The 22519-nt window shown below is 36.6% G+C and overlaps 1 protein-coding gene across 1 annotated transcript; it reads left to right on the forward strand.

Moving 5' to 3' along the window:
• The first annotated feature begins 2464 nt into the window (after positions 1-2464).
• Positions 2465-21695, forward strand: ctr9 (CTR9 homolog, Paf1/RNA polymerase II complex component). Its single transcript, XM_079865568.1, has 23 exons — positions 2465-2643; positions 4088-4186; positions 4265-4504; positions 4599-4716; positions 5878-5967; positions 6934-7190; positions 7268-7375; positions 8928-9164; positions 9246-9335; positions 9422-9550; positions 11162-11345; positions 11430-11518; positions 12706-12891; positions 12973-13060; positions 14570-14718; positions 14805-14921; positions 16265-16410; positions 16497-16568; positions 18385-18667; positions 18749-18903; positions 19719-19800; positions 19878-19990; positions 20960-21695. Exons 1-23 carry the CDS (start codon positions 2599-2601, stop codon positions 21366-21368), a joined length of 3486 nt encoding a protein of 1161 aa, XP_079721694.1. The 5' UTR covers positions 2465-2598; the 3' UTR covers positions 21369-21695.
• The last annotated feature ends 824 nt before the right edge of the window (positions 21696-22519 follow it).

The following is a 22519-nucleotide window of genomic DNA, read 5'->3' on the forward strand; positions in this document are numbered from 1 at the left end:
ACGGGCTGGTCTGAGTATTTCACAATCTGCTCAGTTACTGGGATTTTCATGCACAACCATTTCTAGGGTTTACAAAGAATGGTGTGAAAAGGGAAAAACATCCAGTATGCGGCAGTCCTGTGGGCGAAAATGCCTTGTTGATGCTAGAGGTCAGAGGAGAATGGGCCGACTGATTCAAGCTGATAGAAGAGCAACTTTGACTGAAATAACCACTCGTTACAACCGAGGTATGCAGCAAAGCATTTGTGAAGCCACAACAAGCACAACCTTGAGGCGGATGGGCTACAACAGCAGAAGACCCCACCGGGTACCACTCATCTCCACTACAAATAGGAAAAAGAGGCTACAGTTTGCACGAGCTCACCAAAATTGGACAGTTGAAGACTGGAAAAATGTTGCCTGGTCTGATGAGTCTCGATTTCTGTTGAGACATTCAGATCATACCTGTCAAGTATCCCGTTTTGGCCGGGAAAGTCCCGTATTTTACCCTTCTTTCCCGCCGTCCTCCCGTATTAGTATTTTCCCGTAAATCTCCCGGTTTTTAACATGCGTTATTAAAAAATAATAATAGGCTAACCCGGGCACGGGCGGAGTAAAAAAAAAAAAAAAAAAATTCCTAATCTGACGAGTCTGTCAGTAGCTTCGCGATAACTGCCACCTGCAGTAGCCTACTATTTTGAAAATTTCAAAAAAAAAAAAACAACAAAAAAACAAAAAGGTACTGTAGGTGGCAGTTGTCGCGAGGTTAATGTGTGAGGTCAGATGATGAGTGACAAACCCTTACAGTCTATGGTGACAATGCGGGAAAAAAAAAAAAAAAAAAAAAAAACAGAGACAGATGATGGACGCTACAGAGACGGAAGGCACTCCTGCCAAAAAACAAAATCCTCATGTAAATACCGCGAATGCAAAGTCTGCAACAAATTTGTACAATAACTCACTAAAAGTAAAGAAAAGTTTTGTGAAATGAAAAGAAAATCTGTAAAAGAAAAGCAATATGAAATGAAAAGAATGTGTGGAATGAAAATAAAATGTAAATGTAAAGACAAGCAATGATAAATGAACAGAAAATATACAAATAAGCCTTTAAATAAATGCTCTTCATATAGAGGAGGGGGGGGGGGGGGATTTCCCTTATTTTCAAATCCAAAACTTGACAGGTATGATTCAGATGGTAGTCAGAAATTGGCGTAAACAGAATGAGAACATGGATCCATCATGCCTTGTTACCACTGTGCAGGCTGGTGGTGGTGGTGTAATGGTGTGGGGGATGTTTTCTTGGCACACTTTAGGCCCCTTAGTGCCAATTGGGCATTGTTTAAATGCCACGGCCTACCTGAGCATTGTTTCTGACCATGTCCATCCCTTTATGACCACCATGTACCCATCCTCTGATGGCTACTTCCAGCAGGATAATGCACCATGTCACAAAGCTCGAATCATTTCAAATTGGTTTCTTGAACATGACAATGAGTTCACTGTACTAAAATGGCCCCCACAGTCACCAGATCTCAACCCAATAGAGCATCTTTGGGATGTGGTGGAACGGGAGCTTCGTGCCCTGGATGTGCATCCCACAAATCTCCATCAACTGCAAGATGCTATCCTATCAATATGGGCTTTCAGCACCTTGTTGAATCAATGCCACGTAGAATTAAGGCAGTTCTGAAGGCGAAAGGGGGTCAAACACAGTATTAGTATGGTGTTCCTAATAATCCTTTAGGTGAGTGTATATGTATATATTATCATTATTAGTAGCAGTAGTACCACTAGTAATATTACAATTTTAGATATAATTATACGATTATAATATTGTATATTTTGTTGCGGTTATTATGTATCTATATAATATATTAATATTTATATATACATTATCTTTTCATTGTATATTTATTATTAGTATTATTTATCTATTTAATATTATATAATAATTTTAGATATAATTATGCATTATAATTTAAATGTATATTTATTATTGGTATAGTAGCAGCAGCAGCAGCAGCAGCAGCAGCAGTAATACTACTAGTAATTTTAGATATTATTATACTATTATCATATTGCATATTTTGTTGTGGTCATTATTATTTATTTATATAATATTATATAATAATTTAAAATGTAATTATATTATTATCACATCGTTGTATATTTGTTATTAGTATTATTATCATTATTATTATTATCTGTGTAACATGCTATATTCAACTCAACTATTTAAAAAAAAAACATTTTTAACAGCATTTAGTTCCTTAACTTTGATTTATGTTTGTATTTTTTAATCATTTTTCACAGCGCAGGATGACCAAAAAAAGAAAAAGAACTAGTAAAGACAGAAAGGTCACTAAAATGTTGTCGATTTAAAGATGGACGAGTCAAGCGCATGTATGAGGAGTTTCTGAGGACTTTTAATTTGAAGCGTCTGACCGCTAACCCGGAAGTGTAGTGTTAGTGTATTTTGTTGTTCAGGTTCAGTTGGTGTGTGTGTGTGTGTTTGTGAGAGAGAGGCTGCTGTTGCATCTCTGATCACTGTTGGATACGAACTACGAACAAGTACAAACCGAAACCTGCAATATTGGGTTTTAGGCTCGAGTCGCAACTATGTCTCGGGGATCTATTGAAATCCCTCTGAGGGACACTGATGAGGTTTGGACTCGTTTTATTACTGTGTGGTGCTGAGTGTATTTTTATTACAGATCTATGAATAGCTATCATCTGCTAACATGCTATCATTTACGCGCTTTTGATAAGTGCACATAAACTAACAAAGGCGAATGACAGAAGTACTTCCGCGAGACTTGGGCTACTCAGTCATAATTATACAATACTTATGCAATGATGTAAAATATTTTTAGTTCATGGTTCTGCCAAGAAACATTATCCAATCATATTATAAGCCTTTCCTATTGGACGTTTATGTCTATATGATATATGTTGTGCTATTTAAATTTTAATTATTTAGAACTAACGTTAAGCAATATATATATATATATATAGTACATATAATATAATCAAATATGCCAGGGCTATTTACAATAACAACAACAACAACATTTGTAATTGTACAACTGAACAACATTGTACATATTAGCATTGTTTCTGTAGTTCGTAAGTTGTTATGTTTTATATACTGTTTCCAAATGCGTTTTAATGTAAAATTTAAAATCGTTCAAACATTGACATTTTTTTCCATTCCATTTGACTATAATAACGCACAATTATAATAATTAAATCAAATATAAATACTTGATTTACAATCTACATTACAATCTTCACTTCTTTTTGTAAATAAATGTTTTAATTCTATCTAAAAAATTGTTCAATAGTAAGTAAGTGACTAATAGGCATTTTTACAACAAAAAATTATATTTATTATATGATTATATTATATTTTTATATGATAATTTAAGATAATAATTAAATTATTGTCATATCATTGTATATTTTTCATCATTATTATTATTAATTTGTCATGCCGTGCAACATGTCTCAGGGATTTTTTTTTTTTACCAAAAACCATGATTTTATTATATTATATATATTTTTATTATTGTATTATTTATTGCAGCTATTTGAGCTCTACTGTCCGTTTCAGCCGAACTCACTGGTGGAATTTGATCCTATTTTCCTCAGTAACGGCTCACACATAGGGATGCACTGAAATGAACATTTTGGCCGATACTGATAATTCTCTATATTTGAAAGCCAATAACCGATATAATCAAAATTTTTATATAATGTTTGAGAGCCTGATTACAAAAACAAAAGTCCCACCATTAAAAGCAATGCCCTAAGCACACAATAATAATGTTCTCATTATAATTTTATGTAGCTTATATGACAGACTCGTGCTGCACATGTTGCACTTAACTGTATTTTTCTTTTTTGAAATGATTTCAATCATATTTCAAGCAATTCAAAACCATCATGACGAACAGTGCACATCTGAAGGAAATAATCCAATATTTATCGGCTCTAATATATCGGCCAAATTTTCTTATCAGGCCGATAACATTAAAAATGAACATGTATCGGCCGATGCAGATATGGTGGCTGATATATATGAGTTCATATGTTTTTTCTTTCTCAGGTCATTGAGCTTGACTTCGACCAGCTTCCAGAAGGAGATGAAGTCATCAGTATCCTCAAACAGGAGCACACACAGCTCCACATATGGATTGCACTCGCTGTAAGTGACAAGCTTGTGTGTGATGACTTCATTAGGGTTTTCTGGTGCACAGAAATCTCACGACTATTGCTTTTTCAGTTGGAGTACTACAAACAAGGCAAGACAGAGGATTTTGTCAAGCTTCTGGAGGCGGCACGCATTGATGGAAACCTCGATTACAGAGACCACGAGAAGGACCAGATGACGTGTTTGGACACACTCGCTGCTTATTATGTACAACAGGCTCGAAAGGAGAAGAACAAGGATGCAAAGAAGGACCTCATCAACCAGTCCACTCTTCTGTACACCATGGCAGACAAGATCATCATGTACGATCAGGTAAATCAGGGTTCATAGTCATATTGTAGAAATCGCTGTTATTTTTTTATTACTATAGGGATGTTTATCCTTATGATATTTCTCATTTCCACAGAGCCATCTGCTGGGAAGAGCTTGCTTTTGTCTCCTGGAAGGAGATAAGATGGATCAAGCAGACGCTCAGTTCCAGTTTGTTCTTAACCAGTCGACAAACAACATCCCTGCACTCCTGGGTAAAAGTCACATGATCGTTACATACTTTAATGTCTGATTTAAAGCCAACATGAAATCAAAATCCACCTTGCTTACCTTTAATATTTCTTAATTCCAGTTTGATTTGATTTAACGTTATAAATTATAATTTTAAGAGGTCTTAGATTATATGTTAAATGTGGGGACAGTAAAATATGATATCGCCTAATGTGGTTATTAAACTTTATACTATATGAGCTCATTGAATTAAATAAATGTCAAAAGTCAAAACACAGTGCTCTTGTAATAATTAAGTAATTGTGATAATTAAGATTTTTTGTAATGTATTTGAAAGACGTCTTTTCTGCTCACCAAGGCTGCATTATTTTTAATCAAAAATACAGTAAAAACAGTAATATTGTGAAATATCATTACAACTTAAAACAGAGACCTTAAGAAACATTTCTTATTATTATTGAAAACAGTTGGGCTGCTTAATGTGATTAATTTTTTTCTGGATACTTTGATGAATAGAAAGTTCAAAAGAAAGGCATTTATTTGAAATATATATTTTTTTGTATTTTTTTGTCTTTACTGTCACTTTTGATGAATTTAATGCATCCTCGCTGAATAAAAGTATCTTTCTTTTTTACTGACCCCAAAGTTTTAAATTGGGGTTTCCACAAAAATATTACGCAGCAAAAACTGTTTTAAACACTGATAATAATAAGAAATCAAATCAACATATTAGAATGATTTCTGAAGGATCATGTGACTCTGAAGACTGGAGTAATGATGCTGAAAATACAGCTTTGATCACAGGAATAAATTACATTTCAAAATGATTAAAATGGAAAATAGTTCTGTTAAATTGTAATAGTATTTCACAATATTATTGTTTTTACTGTACTTTTGATTAAATATATGCAGCTTTGGTGAGAATAAGAGACCCAAACTTTTGACCGATAGTGTACATGGTTTGTTTTGTACAGATATACTGTATTAATTTTATTTGTGAAGGTCTTAAAAAGTATGATATCCTGTAATAAATGTTCCTAGTCTTTATGTGCAGTTATCAGTCCACATTAGTCACATTATTATGTAAGCGTAATAGGGAAGTTAGATTGGATGTGAATGCTGTTTCATGGTTATTGATAGATATTGTCTTATGAATGATAATTTATGTTTATGTCCTTCAACAGGTAAGGCGTGTATCTCCTTCAACAAAAAGGATTACAGGGGAGCTCTAGCCTACTACAAGAAAGCTCTTCGCACTAACCCTGGCTGTCCAGGTGAGTTTGCCAGATGTTGAAAATACTATTATCCTTTACTTGTTGACCTGATCATAGGATAGGTTTAGATGCTGACCATCTTCGGTTGTTCACTCTCTCTCGGTTCGCAGAGCCGGTGAGCGGAATCAATAGCGTGATCATATTCTGTGATGCTAGCCAATATGAGGAGACATAAGCTTAAAGGGTTATTTCACCAAAAAATGAAAATTCTGTCAGTAATTACTCACCCTCATGTTGTTCCAACCCCGTAAGACTTTCGCTCATCTTCAGAACACAAATTAAGATATTTTTGATGAAATCTGAGAGCTGGATCACTCCTCCATTAGGCTTCAATGTAATTGAAACTTGCCGGCCCAGAAAGTTAGTAAAGACAATGTTTAAAATAGTCCAAGTGACTACAGTGGCTCAACCATAAGTTTATCAAGCGATGAGAATACTTTTTGTGTGGAAAAACAAACAAAAATAACAACTTTATTCAACTATTCATTTTCTTCTGTGTGGGCCTGAGTGAGTTCACATAGTGTAACAGCGCAGCGCTTCTGGGTTGTACGTCAGAACGTAGGCTCACTATTGGCCAGCATCACACACATGACCAGCGTCGGCCAATAGTGAGCCTACGTCCTATGGTTGAGCCACTGTAGTCACTTGGACTATTTTAAACATTGTCTTTACTAACTTTCTGGGCCAGCAAGTTTCAATTACAAGCGAGACGAGTGATTTGTGTTCCGAAGATGAACGAAAGACTTACGGGGTTGGAACAACATGAGGGTGAGTGATTACTGACAGAATTTTCATTTTTGGGTGAATTAACCCTATAACTATTCAAATAAATGAATATTTTATTTTGACAGCTCTATTAGCGACCGTACTATCATAAGTCTGTGTTCCAAAGTGCCGGTCAACAGGTTAACCTTTTATCTGGTCAAGACTGACGGAGCTCATTTCTGTGTGATTGTCTTATTGCAGCTGAGGTGAGACTAGGCATGGGCCACTGCTTTGTCAAGCTCAGCAAACTAGAGAAAGCTCGCTTGGCTTTTGGGCGAGCTCTGGAGCTCAACTCCAAATGTGTGGGAGCATTGGTGGGTTTGGCTGTGCTGGAGCTCAACAATAAAGAGGCCGACTCCATCAAGAACGGCGTGCAGCTGCTTTCCAGAGCCTACACCATTGACCCCAGCAACCCTATGGTGCTCAATCACCTCGCCAATCATTTCTTCTTCAAAAAGGTAAAGCTAGATCCCTCTCGAGATCTACAGTGTAGAAGTGGAGATCTTGTACTTTATATGTTCTTTGTGGTTTTCAGGACTACAGCAAAGTGCAGCATCTGGCTCTTCATGCGTTTCACAACACAGAGGTGGAGGCTATGCAAGCTGAGAGCTGCTATCAGTTAGCTCGCTCCTTCCATGTCCAGGTAAGAAAAGGTCTTATTTCATTTGAGAAATAGTAAATAACCAGTATGGGTATATATTTTGTAAATGAGAAATATAACTAGTGGTCGACCGATATTGTTTTTTCGATGGCCGATGCCGATATCTTAGTGAGCAGGGTGGCCTATATATATATATATATATATATATTAGGGCTGTCAAAAGATTAATCGCGATTAATCGCATCCAAAATAAAAGTTTGTTTTTAATAATATATGTGTGTGTACTGTGTATAATTAAATTTGTATATATAAATACACACACATGCATGTATATATTTAAGAAAAATTTGTAATTTATATATAAAAAAAATTATATTTATATATAATATAAACTATATAAATATATATACAGTATATGTATGCAAATATTTCTTAAATATATACATGCATGTGTGTATTTATATATACAAAATAATTATACACAGTACACACACATATATTATGTAAACACAAACTTTTATTTTGGATGCGATTAATCTTTTGACAGCCCTAATATATATACTTTATATTTATTTTAATCAATATTTAATAAATTAGAAATAAATTAGAAAACAAATCTTTAAAATAAACATGCTTATACTTTAGATGGCAACTTCTTGAATCTGCAGTCCTATCTCAGTATTTTTCACAAATAAAGTAATTGTTTAAAAATATATGAACGTGAATAAAAAGGAAGTAAACACTGTAACAGGGCACTCAGTAATCTGGTATTTTCATGCGCTCTGGTAATCATATTTTTTCAAATAAAGACAAGGTAACGCTAATTTTACATACAGCGCCGCCAAAATAAAAGTCCTGCTTCCAATACAGAAAAACTGATCGGCCGATGCCGATATTTTAAAAATGCCAAATATCGCCCGATATATACCGGCCTTGGCGATATATCAGTCGACCACTAAATATAACGCATATTTTGAATTTGACTTTTATTTTATATATTTTTTTATATTATAGTTTTAATAATTTTGTTAATTGCTTTTATTGCTTTTATAAGGGTTTTATAGCTTTTAATTAATGTTCATCTCAATTGTAGTAATAGCAATACTTAAATTAATTTATTTCAGGTAGCAAAATTTTACATTTTGCTTACATTTTTCATCTAATATTTATATTTAATCTTATTTTATTTCAGCTCAATTTCAGTTTCCAAAACAGATTTGAAGTAGTTTGTTTTAGTTAACAATAACAACGCTGATGCCAAAAGGATGATCAGGAGTGTTGAGGTCTGGGATCACTTGTATTGAACGGTCATTATTTTGCACTATTAACTAACTGTATATTATCTCACCTATAACATGGCTATATAGCAAATAAATAAATAAATAGGCATGACTAGATAGATAGATAGATTTTAGACAAACTTAAGTATCAAGTGTAATATTCATTTGAAATTTACTTTCAAATATTTGAAGATTAATAATGTGTACCGAGGCCAAACATGAATTGACCTGGGCTGCATTTCCCAAAAGCATCGGAAGCCTAAGTTAATCGTAGAGACCATTGGTAATAAACTTGCACACATCTTTGCTTTTAGGAGGACTACGACCAAGCCTTCCAGTACTACTATCAGGCCACTCAGTTTGCTTCATCTACTTTTGTACTGCCCTTCTTTGGCCTGGGCCAGATGTATGTGTATCGTAGAGACAAGGAGAACGCTGCGCAGTGCTTTGAAAAGGTCCTGAAGGCATATCCCAACAATTATGAAACCATGAAAATCCTTGGGTCACTTTATGCCACATCGGATGACCAGGAGAAGAGAGACATTGCTAAAGTAAGACATTACATATCAAAAACTGAATTACAAAAAAATGCTTTTCTCAGAGATTATAAGTCTGTTTTTTTTTACTTCTAGGAACATCTGAAAAAAGTCACAGTACAATATTCCGATGATGTGGAAGCCTGGATTGAGCTCGCCCAAATTTTAGAACAAACAGACATTCAGGTAACAGTGCTATTTCTACACGCGCTTGTGTTTTGACTCGTGTAACATACACCTCTCTCACTGTGAATCGCCCATCTTTCCTGCAGGGTGCTCTATCCGCATATGGCACTGCCACTCGCATCCTTCAAGAGAAGGTCCAGGCTGATGTTCCCCCTGAGATCCTCAATAATTTGGGGGCTTTACACTTCAGATTGGGAAACCTCGGCGAGGCCAAGGTAAAAAATAAATTTTTGGCTCAAATGAAAGGTGAAGTATGTTGTTTCTGCGACACTAGTGGCACTTAGCGGAGTTACAAAAATAAAACATATTTTCCAGCAACCTTGCAAACACCCCTTTCATGTGTCACGCCTCTCCATACTCAAAACATCACAAATAGCTTTTACTGGGTTTGTGAAGACATGTCTCAACAGGTAAAAGTTGGCTACTTTTAATGAACGGTCCAACACATAAAGGGCCCTATCTTACACCCGGCGCAATGCAGTGCCAAGCGTGATGCAAGTGTTTTTTGCTAGTTTCAGCCTGACGCAGTTATCATTTTCACGTCCTGCGCCACGTTGTTTAAATAGCAAATGCATTTGCGCCCATTTGTGCACCCATGGGCGTGCTGGTCTGAAAACGAGGTGTGTTCAGGTGCATTATTGGCGCGTTGCTATTTTAAAGCAAAAGAAATAGACTGCGCCATTGCAGAAGTGGACCTTGTGCTTAGATCGTTAAAATAGGGCCCTAGGAATACTTTTAGCCGTGTTGTACGTGTATAAGAAATATTTTTCGCTCCATTTCCGAACAGTTAAAGTGACAAATAAATGCATACTCCGAGAGCGCTCCACATGACATGTTTAATTACACCATCAGGATGCTCAAAATTGGGTGAATGCACGTTTTAAACATCTTATTGTACACGTAAGTTAATCGCCGTTCTGAAGAAATGCTAACTAACTATAGCTCACACATCCGCACACAGAATCATTAGCGTCAACAATCATTGTCAACACTGTTCTGTGATTTATCAATAAAATAGCTTAGAAACTGAAAGGTTCGAGCATATATTTCTTAGTAACTAAAACCCACAGCTTCACTATTAGTTGAGAGACGCTGCCAGGAAGAATGAATTCATTCTTCAATCGCTCTCTCAATAATGCATTGATATAAATGTAATCTTTACGGTGCTACTTCCTGTATCTGATTTAGAATGAGCAGAAACTGTTTCTGTCTACACTGGGCACATCAAAGTAAACATTATGAACTGTACAATTGTCTTTCTGAACGGGTGCATGGTGATGTTGTATGGTATTGAAGTGTCCATTGTAGCGCATTGCATCTCAATGCCCCGTTCACTTTGACCCGTCTAATCTTTGAAGGTCGAATTTTGTCTTGCATTCCTTTAACCGAAGCTAAAAAAATGTCCCATGTAACTCATCAGTCATGGTCCCTCATTAGCTAAACGCCCTCTGGCTCCGCCTGCTACACTAGCCACGCCTCCAAACTCTTGCTATAGGTTGAGCTGGAAAGAGATTGTCCGCTCAGATCTGTCAATCTCAATGTTTTGATGGTGCCTGGGAGGCTCAATGTGTATACTTTTGAGGGAGATAAACCTATACATAGCATATTAATAGTAGTCAATGAACAATAAACTGAATTGAGGGAATGTATTTAACATCTTACGTACTTCACCTTTAAATTAATGTTCTGGTTCTGCTGTTGATTACCTCCGCAATTACATTTGACTTGGAAATTATTGGAATGGAATGTCATGGACAATTTGGTTGTGGAAAAAAGCATCAGGAATGTGTTAAATAAGTCAATCACACATCTCAATTTCTTTGTAGAAATACTTCCTGGCTTCTTTGGAAAGGGCAAAAGCTGAGGGCGAGCATGATGAGCACTACTACAACGCCATCTCTGTCACAACCTCCTATAACCTGGCCAGACTCTATGAAGCCATGTGCGAGTTTCACGAGGCTGAGAAACTCTACAAGAACATCTTGAGAGAGCATCCCAACTATGTGGACTGTATGCATCATCACAGAGTGTTGAATTTGTGTGGCTTTTTTCAGGAAACAGTCCGCTCATTTGTCTTATTTGATTTTGTAACAGGTTACTTGCGTCTTGGAGCGATGGCACGTGACAAGGGAAATTTCTACGAAGCTTCTGACTGGTTTAAAGAAGCCCTTCAGATCAATCAGGTAGATAGTTCTTGCTCGCCATACATATGCCTACATATATTGTCATTCTTCTGGATCTGTGTTAATCTAAAAAGGTGAAAAGTTGCAAAAAAGGCCTGCAAGCAACAACAAAAAAGCAAATGTGAGAAAAACCACAGCTGTATTTAGGACCAGCAAACGTTTCAGTAACAACATGACCTTCTTCAGTGCTTAATTACAACGCCAGGTGCAAGAAAGAACTCACATGGTTGCAAACGGCACATGGCGACCAAAAATCTCATGGAAAAAACAATAATTAAGTCATCTTTCCTTGGAATTCTGTATGGTTTGAGTTTGAGATGAATTGTCTAGTATAACATTTGTATTCTCAGTTGAATATTATATTATATTATTACAACTAATCATTATATATATCATTTCTACATATATATATGAAGAGTTCAGATGCAAAAGCCTCTAAGTGCCATCTGAAATTTTCTTCTAGAATGATCATTTTTATCAAGCTTGTATATTTAAGTTCAGTAATTTCACTTAAATGACAATTAATAGGTAATTTTCATTGCCATTTAAGTGAAATAACTGAACTTTAATATACGAGCTTGATAAAAATGATCATTCTAGAAGAAAATTTCAGATGGCATTTAGAGGCTTTTGCATCTGAACTCTTCATATATGTATTAGGGCTGTCAAACGATTAATCACGATTAATCGCATCCAAAATAAAAGTTTGTGTTTACATAATATATGTGTGTGTATGGAGTATAATTATTTTCTATATATAAATACACACACATGCATATATATTTAAGAAAAATGTGTTATTTATATATAAAATATTTATATATAATATAAATTATATATAATATAAATATATATATACACAGTATATACATGCAAATATTTCTTAAATATATACATGCATGTGTGTGTATTTATATATAGAAAATAATTATACACCGTACACACACATATAATATGTAAAAACAAGCTTTTATTTTGGATGCGATTAATCACGATTAATCGTTTGACAGCCCTAATATATATATGTGTATATATATATATATATATATATATATATATATAGGCCTATATATAAGCATTTGCTTTTTTTCTTGTCTTTACGCACCTAGACTTTTTGTCCTTTTTTAGGTGTGCTGAGTTTTTTTGGTGATTTCTTCAGATCTGTATTAATAATATGTGTTTTGTAGGACCACCCTGACGCCTGGTCGCTGATTGGTAACCTGCACTTGGCCAAACAGGAGTGGGGACCCGGCCAGAAGAAGTTTGAACGCATCCTTAAACAGCCCTCAACTCAGAACGACACCTACTCTATGCTGGCGCTGGGAAACGTGTGGCTTCAGACGCTGCATCAGCCCACTAGAGACAGAGAAAAGGTGCCTTGCGTTATTCAGTTGACAAACCGTCATGTGTTTCCTGAATTTGTTTTATTTACTTTTTTTTTTTTTTTTTCACAGGAAAAGCGGCACCAGGATCGAGCTTTGGCGATTTACAAACAAGTTCTGAGGAATGATGCCAAAAATCTATATGCTGCCAATGGAATAGGTGCTTTATCTGCTTTTTAATTGGCCTTGCAAGGCTAGACCCGTAACTAGCAGTATAGACTTAGGCCGTTTACACCTGGTATTAAAGGATTAGTTCACTTTCAAAAAAATTTTTGCTGATAATTTACTCACCCCGATGTCATCCAAGATATCCATGTCTTTCTTTCTTCAGTCGAAAAGAAATTAAGGTTTTTGAGGAAAACATTGTAGGATTTTTTTACACAGAATGGACTTCAATGGCAACCAACTATACCAATGTTCAGAGAAGGTTCAAATGTCCGTCTCAATGCAACTTCAAAGTCTCGACACGATCCCAGTCGAGAAATAAGGGTCTTATCTAACGAAATGATCAGTCATTTTCTAAAAAAAAAAAAAAAAAAAGTAGGGCTGTCAAACGATTAATCGCGATTAATCGCATCCAAAATAAAAGTTTGTGTTTACATAATATATGTGTGTGTATGGAGTATAATTATTTTCTATATATAAATACACACACATGTATATATATTTAAGAAAAATGTGTTATTTATATATAAAATATTTATATATAATATAAATTATATATATTATAAATATATATACACAGTATATACATGCAAATATTTCTTAAATATATACATGCATGTGTGTGTATTTATATATAGAAAATAATTATACACCGGACACACACATATATTATGTAAAAACAAACTTTTATTTTGGATGCGATTAATCGCGATTAATCGTTTGACAGCCCTAAAAAAAAGATATGCCACGCATTGCGTCATCACATTGGAAAGGTTATGCGTTACGTCATCTGTCTAAGTTATTTGTCTGTGTACTCCGGTTCAAAAAGGTAGGGAAGGGCGAAAAATGTCATCTCATTTTCTCCTCCAACTTCAAAATCGTCCGACATCTTTGTTTTAATTTTATTATTATTATTTAAAAAAAAAATGTGTGACCTTTCCAACGTGATGACGTAATACGTGGCGCATCTCAGAGATGGTACAAGACGGGCATTTGTGGTTAAAAAGTATATGTATATTTTATTTTTTCTAGAAAATGACAGATCGTTTTGCTAGATAAGACCCTTATTTCTCGACTGGGATTGTGTCGAGACTTTGAAGCTGCATTGAGAGGGACATTTGAACCTTCTTTGAACATTGGTATAGTTGGTTGCCATTGAAGTCCATTCTGTGTAGAAAAATCCTGGAATGTTTTCCTCAAAAACCTTCATTTCTTTTCGACTGAAGAAAGAAAGACATGGATATCTTGGATGACATCGGGGTGAGTAAATTATCAGCAATGCATTTTTTGAAAGTGAACTAATCCTTTAAGATGCGGTTTGGTCGATCGGGTCACAAGTGTACGAGGCTAAATACAGGTGTAAACGGGGTCTAAAACAATTTGAGCATTTGAAAATGCATTTGACCGGATTGCTTTCGTGGTGTAGACGTGGTTAAAGTGGACTTGTGTTTACCCATCGCTGTGCTTCAGCTCATCGTGAGCATGTTTCTGCTGTGTGACGCAGGGGCTGTGTTGGCACATAAGGGTTATTTCCGAGAGGCTCGGGATGTCTTTGCCCAGGTCAGAGAGGCCACAGCAGAGATCAGTGATGTCTGGCTGAATCTTGCACACATCTATGTGGAGCAGAAGCAGTACATCAGCGCTGTGCAGATGGTGAGAGAATAAACTGGAGGAAAACTCCTCTGAACGGGGAGGGTTTCGCTGTGGATCTGTACTCACCGCCTGTTTTTTCTCTTCAGTATGAAAACTGCTTGAAGAAATTCTACAAATATCAGAACACAGAGGTGTTGCTGTACCTGGCCCGAGCGCTCTTCAAATGTGGCAAGCTGCAGGAGTGCAAACAGACTCTTCTCAGGGTGGGGAAATCTTCATGCAACTTGGCATTTTCTTTTCTTTGCTGCAGGGTTTCCCAAACTGGATTTTATGAAAAGCAAATTAAAACTAATTTTAAAATGAAAAAATAAAAAAGCTAAAGAAAATTGTTTACCTGCATGTCATATGACCATTAACCAACTTCAGAGAACTGTGAACATGCAAATTTTGGTGAATTATTGAAATAGTTTAAAAGTAAGTATTTTAGGTTTAAGCGGTTTAGCTAAGATTTTTTTTGGGGGGGGGGGGGGGGGGGGATCTCTGCTTTATTACAGTGACTCTAGGTTGTATTTGTCTTGTATTATAAATCAGGCTGCCTCTTATAATTATGTCAAATAGACTATATTATTAAGCTGAATAATATTATATTATTTAATATGTTGCATAATTCAGTACATAGTATTGAACAATTAATTTGACGTGTTGCATATTAAATGGATAGTTCACCCAAACATGAAACTTAGCCCATGATTTACTCACCCTCAAGTCATCCTAGGTGTATATGACTTTCTTTATTCAGACGAATTCAATCAGAGTTCTATTAAAAATGTCCTGGCTCTTCCAAGCTGTATAATGGCAGTGAATGGCCGTTTCTGTTTTGAAGTCAATCAAAGTGCATCTATCCATGATAAAAGTGCATCTTTGTAACGTGTTAAATATGAATTTAATTTTCTTACACAAACTTATCGAAAAGAATGAATGTCATATACACCTAGGATGACTTGAGGGTGAGTAAATCATGGGGTAATTTTCATTTTTGGGTGAACTATCCCTTTAAGTTCAGACCAAATTCATTAAAACAATGTACATTTTGAAAAGAAAAACATTTTAAAGGTGTTTTCATTACATTGATATGAGATTAATGCCCCCAAAATGTTTTATGACTATTTTTTATTAATATTGTATTAAGTATGAATAATTATTTAGATTGCATTATTTAAAATATTTGAATCTATTAGCAGTCCTAATTGGCAAGGCAAGTTTATTTATATAGCACATTTCATACGCTATGGCAATTCAAAGTGCTTTACAGAAAGGAATTAAAATAATCACAAAATGTAAGGAAAATTAAAACGGTTATAAAAGAAATGAAAAGATAAATACATAGATAAACTTCTCATCTGGCAAACCACCGGTGTATCATATTTTTCACAACTCCCAGATTTACTCACGGTGATTACACTGTGTCTGTGGTGTTCTTTCGGCGCGCCTAAGAAATCTATTGGACGTCTCTGATGGACCCGATTTTGCCCTAAAATGGGACGGGAGGAGCTCGAGGAGCTCTTCTTACATTAAGTGTAAATGTTTCTGACTTGTTTTCCTCCAGGCTCGTCATGTGGCTCCCAATGACACTGTGCTGCTGTTTAACGTGGCGCTGGTTCTGCAGAGGTTGGCCACGCTGGTGCTGAAGGATGAGAAGAGTAATCTGAAGGCTGTGTTGAGTGCAGTGAAGGAGCTGGAGTTGGCTCACAGGTGTGTGTGTGTGTGTGTGTGTGTGTGTGTGTGAACTCCATGACCTGTGACGCACTACTCATAACTGTCTGTTGTTGTTCTCACAGGTACTTCAGCTACCTCAGTAAGGCTGGAGACAAAATGAGGTTTGACCTAGCGCTGGCCGCGAGTGAAGCCAGGTAAAGTTGCTTTTCACAGTCACAGACTTTTGTTCTGGAAGTTTCGTCTTACTGCACGATTCAGACAAACTCCCCAGAACTGCGGGACAACAAAATCCCAGCCAGTCTGAAAATATGGCATGCTTAATGTTTTTATATAGATATATGTATATATATACATCCATCCATCGTTGGTTTCAGCCATTGTTTGTTCGTTCATTCCTTCCTTCGATCGTTCATTCGTTCCATTATTCATTCTTTCCTTCAATTGCTCGTTTCTTTGTTCCTTTCATCATTTGCGTATCTGTTCCTTCCTTTCTTCATCATTTATTTGTTCATTCTTTCCATCCTTCCTTCCATCCTTTGTTTATCCGTTCATCCCATCCATCCATCCTTTGATTGTCCGTTCCTTCCATCCTTCGTTTGTTCCTTCCTTCATCATCATTCATTTCGTTGTTCTTTTCATCCATCCATCTATCCATCCATCGTTTGTTTATTCATTCCACCCTTTGTTCGTTCCATCTGTCTGTCCATCCATCCTTCCTTCCTCCTTTCTATCCATCCTTTGTTCGTTCATTCCATCCATCCATTTTTTGTTCATCCATTCTGTCCGTCCGTCCGTCCCTTCCTTCCTTCCACCCATCGTGCATTTGTTTGTTCCTTCATCCATCCTTTTTTCATTCGTTTGTCCCTTTCATCCTTCCATCCATCGTTTGTTAGTTCCTTCGATCCTTCGTTTGTTCTTTCCTTCCTTCATTATCATTCATTTCGTTGTTCTTTTCATCCATCCATCTGTCCATCCATCGTTTGTTTATTCATTCCACCTGTCTGTCCATCCATCCTTCCTTCCTCCTTTCTATCCATCCTTTGTTCGTTCATTCCTTCCATCCATCCATTTTTTGTTCATCCATTCTGTCCGTCCGTCCCTTCCTTCCTTCCACCCATCGTGCATTTGTTTGTTCCTTCATCCATCTTTTTTTCATTCGTTTGTCCCTTTCATCCTTCCATCCTTTGTTTGTTCTTTCCTTCCTTCATCATCATTCATTTCGTTGTTCTTTTCATCCATCCATCTGTCCATCCATCGTTTGTTTATTCATTCCACCTGTCTGTCCATCCATCCTTCCTTCCTCCTTTCTATCCATCCTTTGTTCGTTCATTCCTTCCATCCATCCATTTTTTGTTCATCCATTCTGTCCGTCCGTCCGTCCCTTCCTTCCTTCCACCCATCGTGCATTTGTTTGTTCCTTCATCCATCCTTTTTTCATTCGTTTGTCCATTTCATCCTTCCATCCATCGTTTGTTAGTTCCTTCCATCCTTCGTTTGGTCTCCCTTCCATCCATCATCATCATTAGTTTTTCCCATCCTTCTATTCATCCATCCTCTTTTGTTTCTTCATTTCTTCCATACTTCGTTCCTTCCTTCCTTCCATCCATTATGGGTCTTTTGTTCGATCCATTCTTCATTCCTTTCTATGTTTGTTCTTTCTGGCCTGGTTTCACAGACAGGGTTTAGATTAAGCCAGGATTAGGCCTTAGTTCAATTAGGACATTTAAGTAGCTTTTATAAATGGGCCTTATAAAAAAAACATTCCTGGTGTGCATCTTGAGACAAAACACTGACACTGACATATTTTAATATCTGTCAATACAAGTTAAAACAGCTCAAACATGCATTTTAGTCTGGGATAAGACTTAAGCCTCATCTGTGAAACTGGGGATCTGTTTTTTGGAAACAGAAAGGTTGATTTTTGAAGGTTTTTGAATGACTTGAGTGGGAATAAATGATGACAGAATCTCCAGCGATCTGATTAGTATAGATGTATGTTTTGTCTCTCAGGCAGTGCTCTGACTTGCTAAGCCAGGCTCAGTACCATGTGGCCCGAGCTCGTAAACAAGATGAGGAGGAGAAGGAGCATCGTGCCAAACAGGAGCTGGAGAGAGACACACTGCGGCAGCAAGTGATGAAAGAACAGGAGGAGAGGAAGAGCAGAGTGGCTGAGGAGCAGAAGAAGCTGCTCGAGCAGAGAGCCCAGTATGTGGAGAAGACCAAGAACCTGCTCACCTTCTCTGAGGGAATGAAGGATTCGGCAAAGGAGAAGAGGAAAGGAGGCAGTGGACGGGTGAGCTTTTCTGGAGAGCTGGGATCTAGTAATTAAAAACGCAAGACAGTTATTTACATGTTCATTTTAACTCTTTATTAGCGCAAAAAAGGAGGCGATTTTGATGACTTTGTCAATGATGACTCTGATGAAGACCTGCCAATGAAGAGGAAGAAGAAGAAGAAAGTTGGGAGCGGCAGTGAAGTTGAGGATGCAGGAGAGGATGGAGAGAAGAAACCCCGGAAGAAGAGGAGGAGGTAAACATTAACGAGAGCAGATTGTGGTGGAATGCGGTGTTATTTTAGCATTATTCATAAACCTTTATAGTTTGTATTAATATTGTGAATTGGCTTTTATTTTTATACTCTCAGTATAGTTAAAAAGTTAAGTTTATGTGCTTTTGTCATTTTTATTAGTTTTTTTTATATCACTGTAGGTTTAATTAATTTTTTTATTTCAGTTATAGTTTTAGTTCAGCATTAGTTTTGATTTATTTCATTTCTAGTTAGTAGTTTTAGTGCTTGAACTTAAACTAAACAAAAATTAGAAATGCTGCCTTGGGAACTAATTGACACAATCTAATTTTATTTTATCTAATAATAACAACGGTGGACACATTTACCCTTGCTAATCAAAATTTCATGGGCAAAATCCAGTAATTTCAATAGGAATCCATATGATCAAGAGTTTTACATATAGGCGAAAAAGTGCAATAAAATATGACCGAGCTCAGAAACTTTCTTAAATCCTTAACTCTAGGTTTTGACCTTAGTTTGATTTATGTAACTGAATGATTATACATTTAAATTTAAAATCTTTTTTTTTTTTTAGCAATGCTATTCTTTTGCTTCAAAAGGTGCAAAATATGATCATGTTGAACTTGTATTTGTTAGTTTTTTTGTCATCTAATTGAGTAGTTATAAATTCTTTAAATTTAATTATAAATCAAATATTTTTTAATGATGTTAATAATATTAATAATGATATATTTTCTGATCCCTAGTGATTTGTAGTTAAAGCCGACTCAAGCTGGGCCAGGTTGAGTTTCAGTGTGTTTGTCTTGCCTCCACAGACCAGCTGGTTCAGATGATGAGGAAGGAGGCTCAAGGCCTAAAAAGCAGCGCAAACCCAGAGAGCGCAAGAGGGCCGAGAAGGTACAGATGCTCCGCTTAATGTGCAAGTGTTCCTGGATGTAGAGATTTACATCTAATTGCATTTTTCTTTTTTTAAGTCCAAGCCAGAGCGCATGCCGCCGTCTCTTAAAGGGAAGATCAAGTCCAAGGCCATCATTTCATCCTCCGATTCCTCCTCCGATGAGGATGGCCTGAAAATAGCAGAAGACAGGTAAGAGACGGTCACTTGAGGAATCCACCCTGTATATTTCCTCCATGCATGCGTTTCATTATTTAAATGAGCCTGTTAACTGTCATGCATAGATCTGAACTTAAATGCTTGCATTAATTAGAGCTTCACGATTAATCGTTAAAATCCCGCTGACCCAGAGAGAGCAGTTGTCATGTATAGGCATTAAACAGCTTCACAATCACACATCTTTTCAACATCACACTATCAGTATTTCTGTTACAAATGTTCATATTATCACAGAAGTTTATAGGTCGGATATAAACACTGATGTCTACAGTAGCGATAAAAGTAGAGTAAATCATCCTTTGAAAATAACTTTGAAATTGTATCCATTACATCATTACGGCACATTATGGTGACAATTAAGTAACTGTTAAACTCCCATCTAGGACTCCCATCTAGCGGTGAAATTGTATATGACTACCAACTGAATATTACTTTCTAGCTCCTCCCATTTCGAGTGCGTTTTAACACCTACGGTGGCCGTATTATTTCAAATCTGCCGGCAAACGCGAGCAAATCTCCCTCTCGCATTCATCACGGTGCCACTGCGTGTAAGAACGCGAAAGACGAAGCTTGTATGTCCCTCTTTATCTAATGTATTTTCAATTTGGATGCGCAACATGGCTTCCGCCATTCGAGCGACTCGCTCATATGTATTCTAAATGGCAGATTATACACTTACGAGAATACTTAATTAGTTGGTTGAAGTGATTACACATTAATGAGAACGTATCATTTTGAAATAACGTGTTTTTTGCTAAAAAATCAACTTAAAATATTACACAGTGTAGCTTTAAAAACACATGCAAACGTCACGGGAGCGTAACCGCGATACACGCGATAGTCCAAAATCTACACCGGTGTCGCCCACCCCTATGTCATTACTTCAGTTTCAACGCTACTTAAAGTTTATTCATTTCCTAATGTTGTGGATTTTATGTCCAGGAACACCAGGCACAGCGGCTCGGGTTCAGACGATGACGAAAGCCACAGGAAACGCATCGCTTCTGACAGCGATTCCAACGAGGAGCGGAACCGATCCGGCAGCGAGGCCGGCAGCCCCCAGCGCTCCGCCAACTCAGACGAGGATGAGTCCGGCAGTGATCGCCCGGTGAAGAGGAGGAGACCGCAGCAGCAATCCGACTCCGAGCAGTCGGACAACGAGAGCAAAAAGAGCCGCTCCGAAGGCTCTGATGATGAATCCCCGGCTGGGTCTCCGGCTGGGTCTCCGGCCGGGTCTCCGGCCCCGGCGTCAGAGAACGAGGGCTCTCCGCAGAGGTCCGAGAACGAATCTGAGCCCGAGGGGTCCAACAATGAAGCCTCCAACAGAGGATCTGATGACGACAGCGACTGAGATGACTGAGCGTTCGGTCGGTTGGGGGAAACCAAAAGCCTTTGTTCTTGTAATGTTCGGATCACAGCGTACGGAGTTATGTCATCCAGGATAATGTTTCTCAGATTTTAGGGGGTTTTTTTTGTGTTTTTTTTTTTTTTTTAAATGAGAACGTGTTTTCTGTTTAGTCTTTTGAGTAAGAAATGTTCAAACCTCTTTAACAGACGTTTTTGATGAGCATTGCGGCATATATTGTGCTATCTGATCTTAAGGGACAATCACACACTGTGATTCAGAGTTGGTGTACAATATCAAATCCCTTTGAATAAAAAGTATTTTGAAAATGTTTTCTATTTTGTCTTGTTTGGTAGTTTTGCAGTTTGTTTAGGTTTTAAATTATTATTATTATTATTTTTTTTTTTTACATATTCTGAATTTGTACGTAAGCCAACAAAAATAGGCAAATTGCCCACACACACACGTTTCTTTCAGTATATTAGGTTAATTATATTTTCCATGACCTAACACAACCCCTCACAGAAACGTGCAAAACACTGGATTTAAATAAAAACATGTTTTGGCCGACTTATAAGCCTTTTTAACTGGTGAGGACCAGTGAAATGTCCTCACTATTTGGGTGTCATAATATTTCACAATAAGTGAATAGCTACAATAAACTTAATAGCTTGCAGGTGATGAAAACGTAACCAGCGCTAGTGAGGACCAAATGTCCCTCGTATGAGGAGCCAATGGAGTCACAAGCTCTTTTTAGTACTTTTTATTGGTTAAATATTTGTTAAACCCACAGACTGAAGTGATGGGTGACAAATAGTGGAATTATGATAAATAAACAAATAAAAATGTCGAAAGGTTCCTGACAGCGACAATATTTAAATTTTTTATTCATTGATAAATAATAATTAAAAAATATATTATTTCTCCAATTCCTCTCTCTCTCTCTCTATATATATGTACATTGTATAGGCCTACATTTATTTGTTCAAAAAAAAAAATTAATATTAAAGTAACTGTATTCTGTTTTAAAATGTCACCAATGAATTTTTAGCATCAATTCTCTTCAAAATCAATTCTTCAGTGTTACATGATCCTTCAGAAATCATTCTAAAATGCTGATTTTGCTTATCAATGTTGAAAACTTTGTGCAACTAATA

Source organism: Squalius cephalus (assembly GCF_949319135.1).
Source record: "Squalius cephalus genome assembly, chromosome: 3".
NCBI classification, from domain to species: domain Eukaryota; kingdom Metazoa; phylum Chordata; class Actinopteri; order Cypriniformes; family Leuciscidae; genus Squalius; species Squalius cephalus.

Coding starts and splice junctions, on each gene's coding strand:
- ctr9 (XM_079865568.1), top strand. CDS start 2,599: ATGTCTCGGGGATCTATTGAAATCCCTCTGAGGGACACTGATGAG. Junction 7,191..7,267: donor ATCATTTCTTCTTCAAAAAG/GTAAAGCTAGAT, acceptor TGTGGTTTTCAG/GACTACAGCAAAGTGCAGCA. Junction 19,801..19,877: donor AGCGCAAGAGGGCCGAGAAG/GTACAGATGCTC, acceptor TCTTTTTTTAAG/TCCAAGCCAGAGCGCATGCC.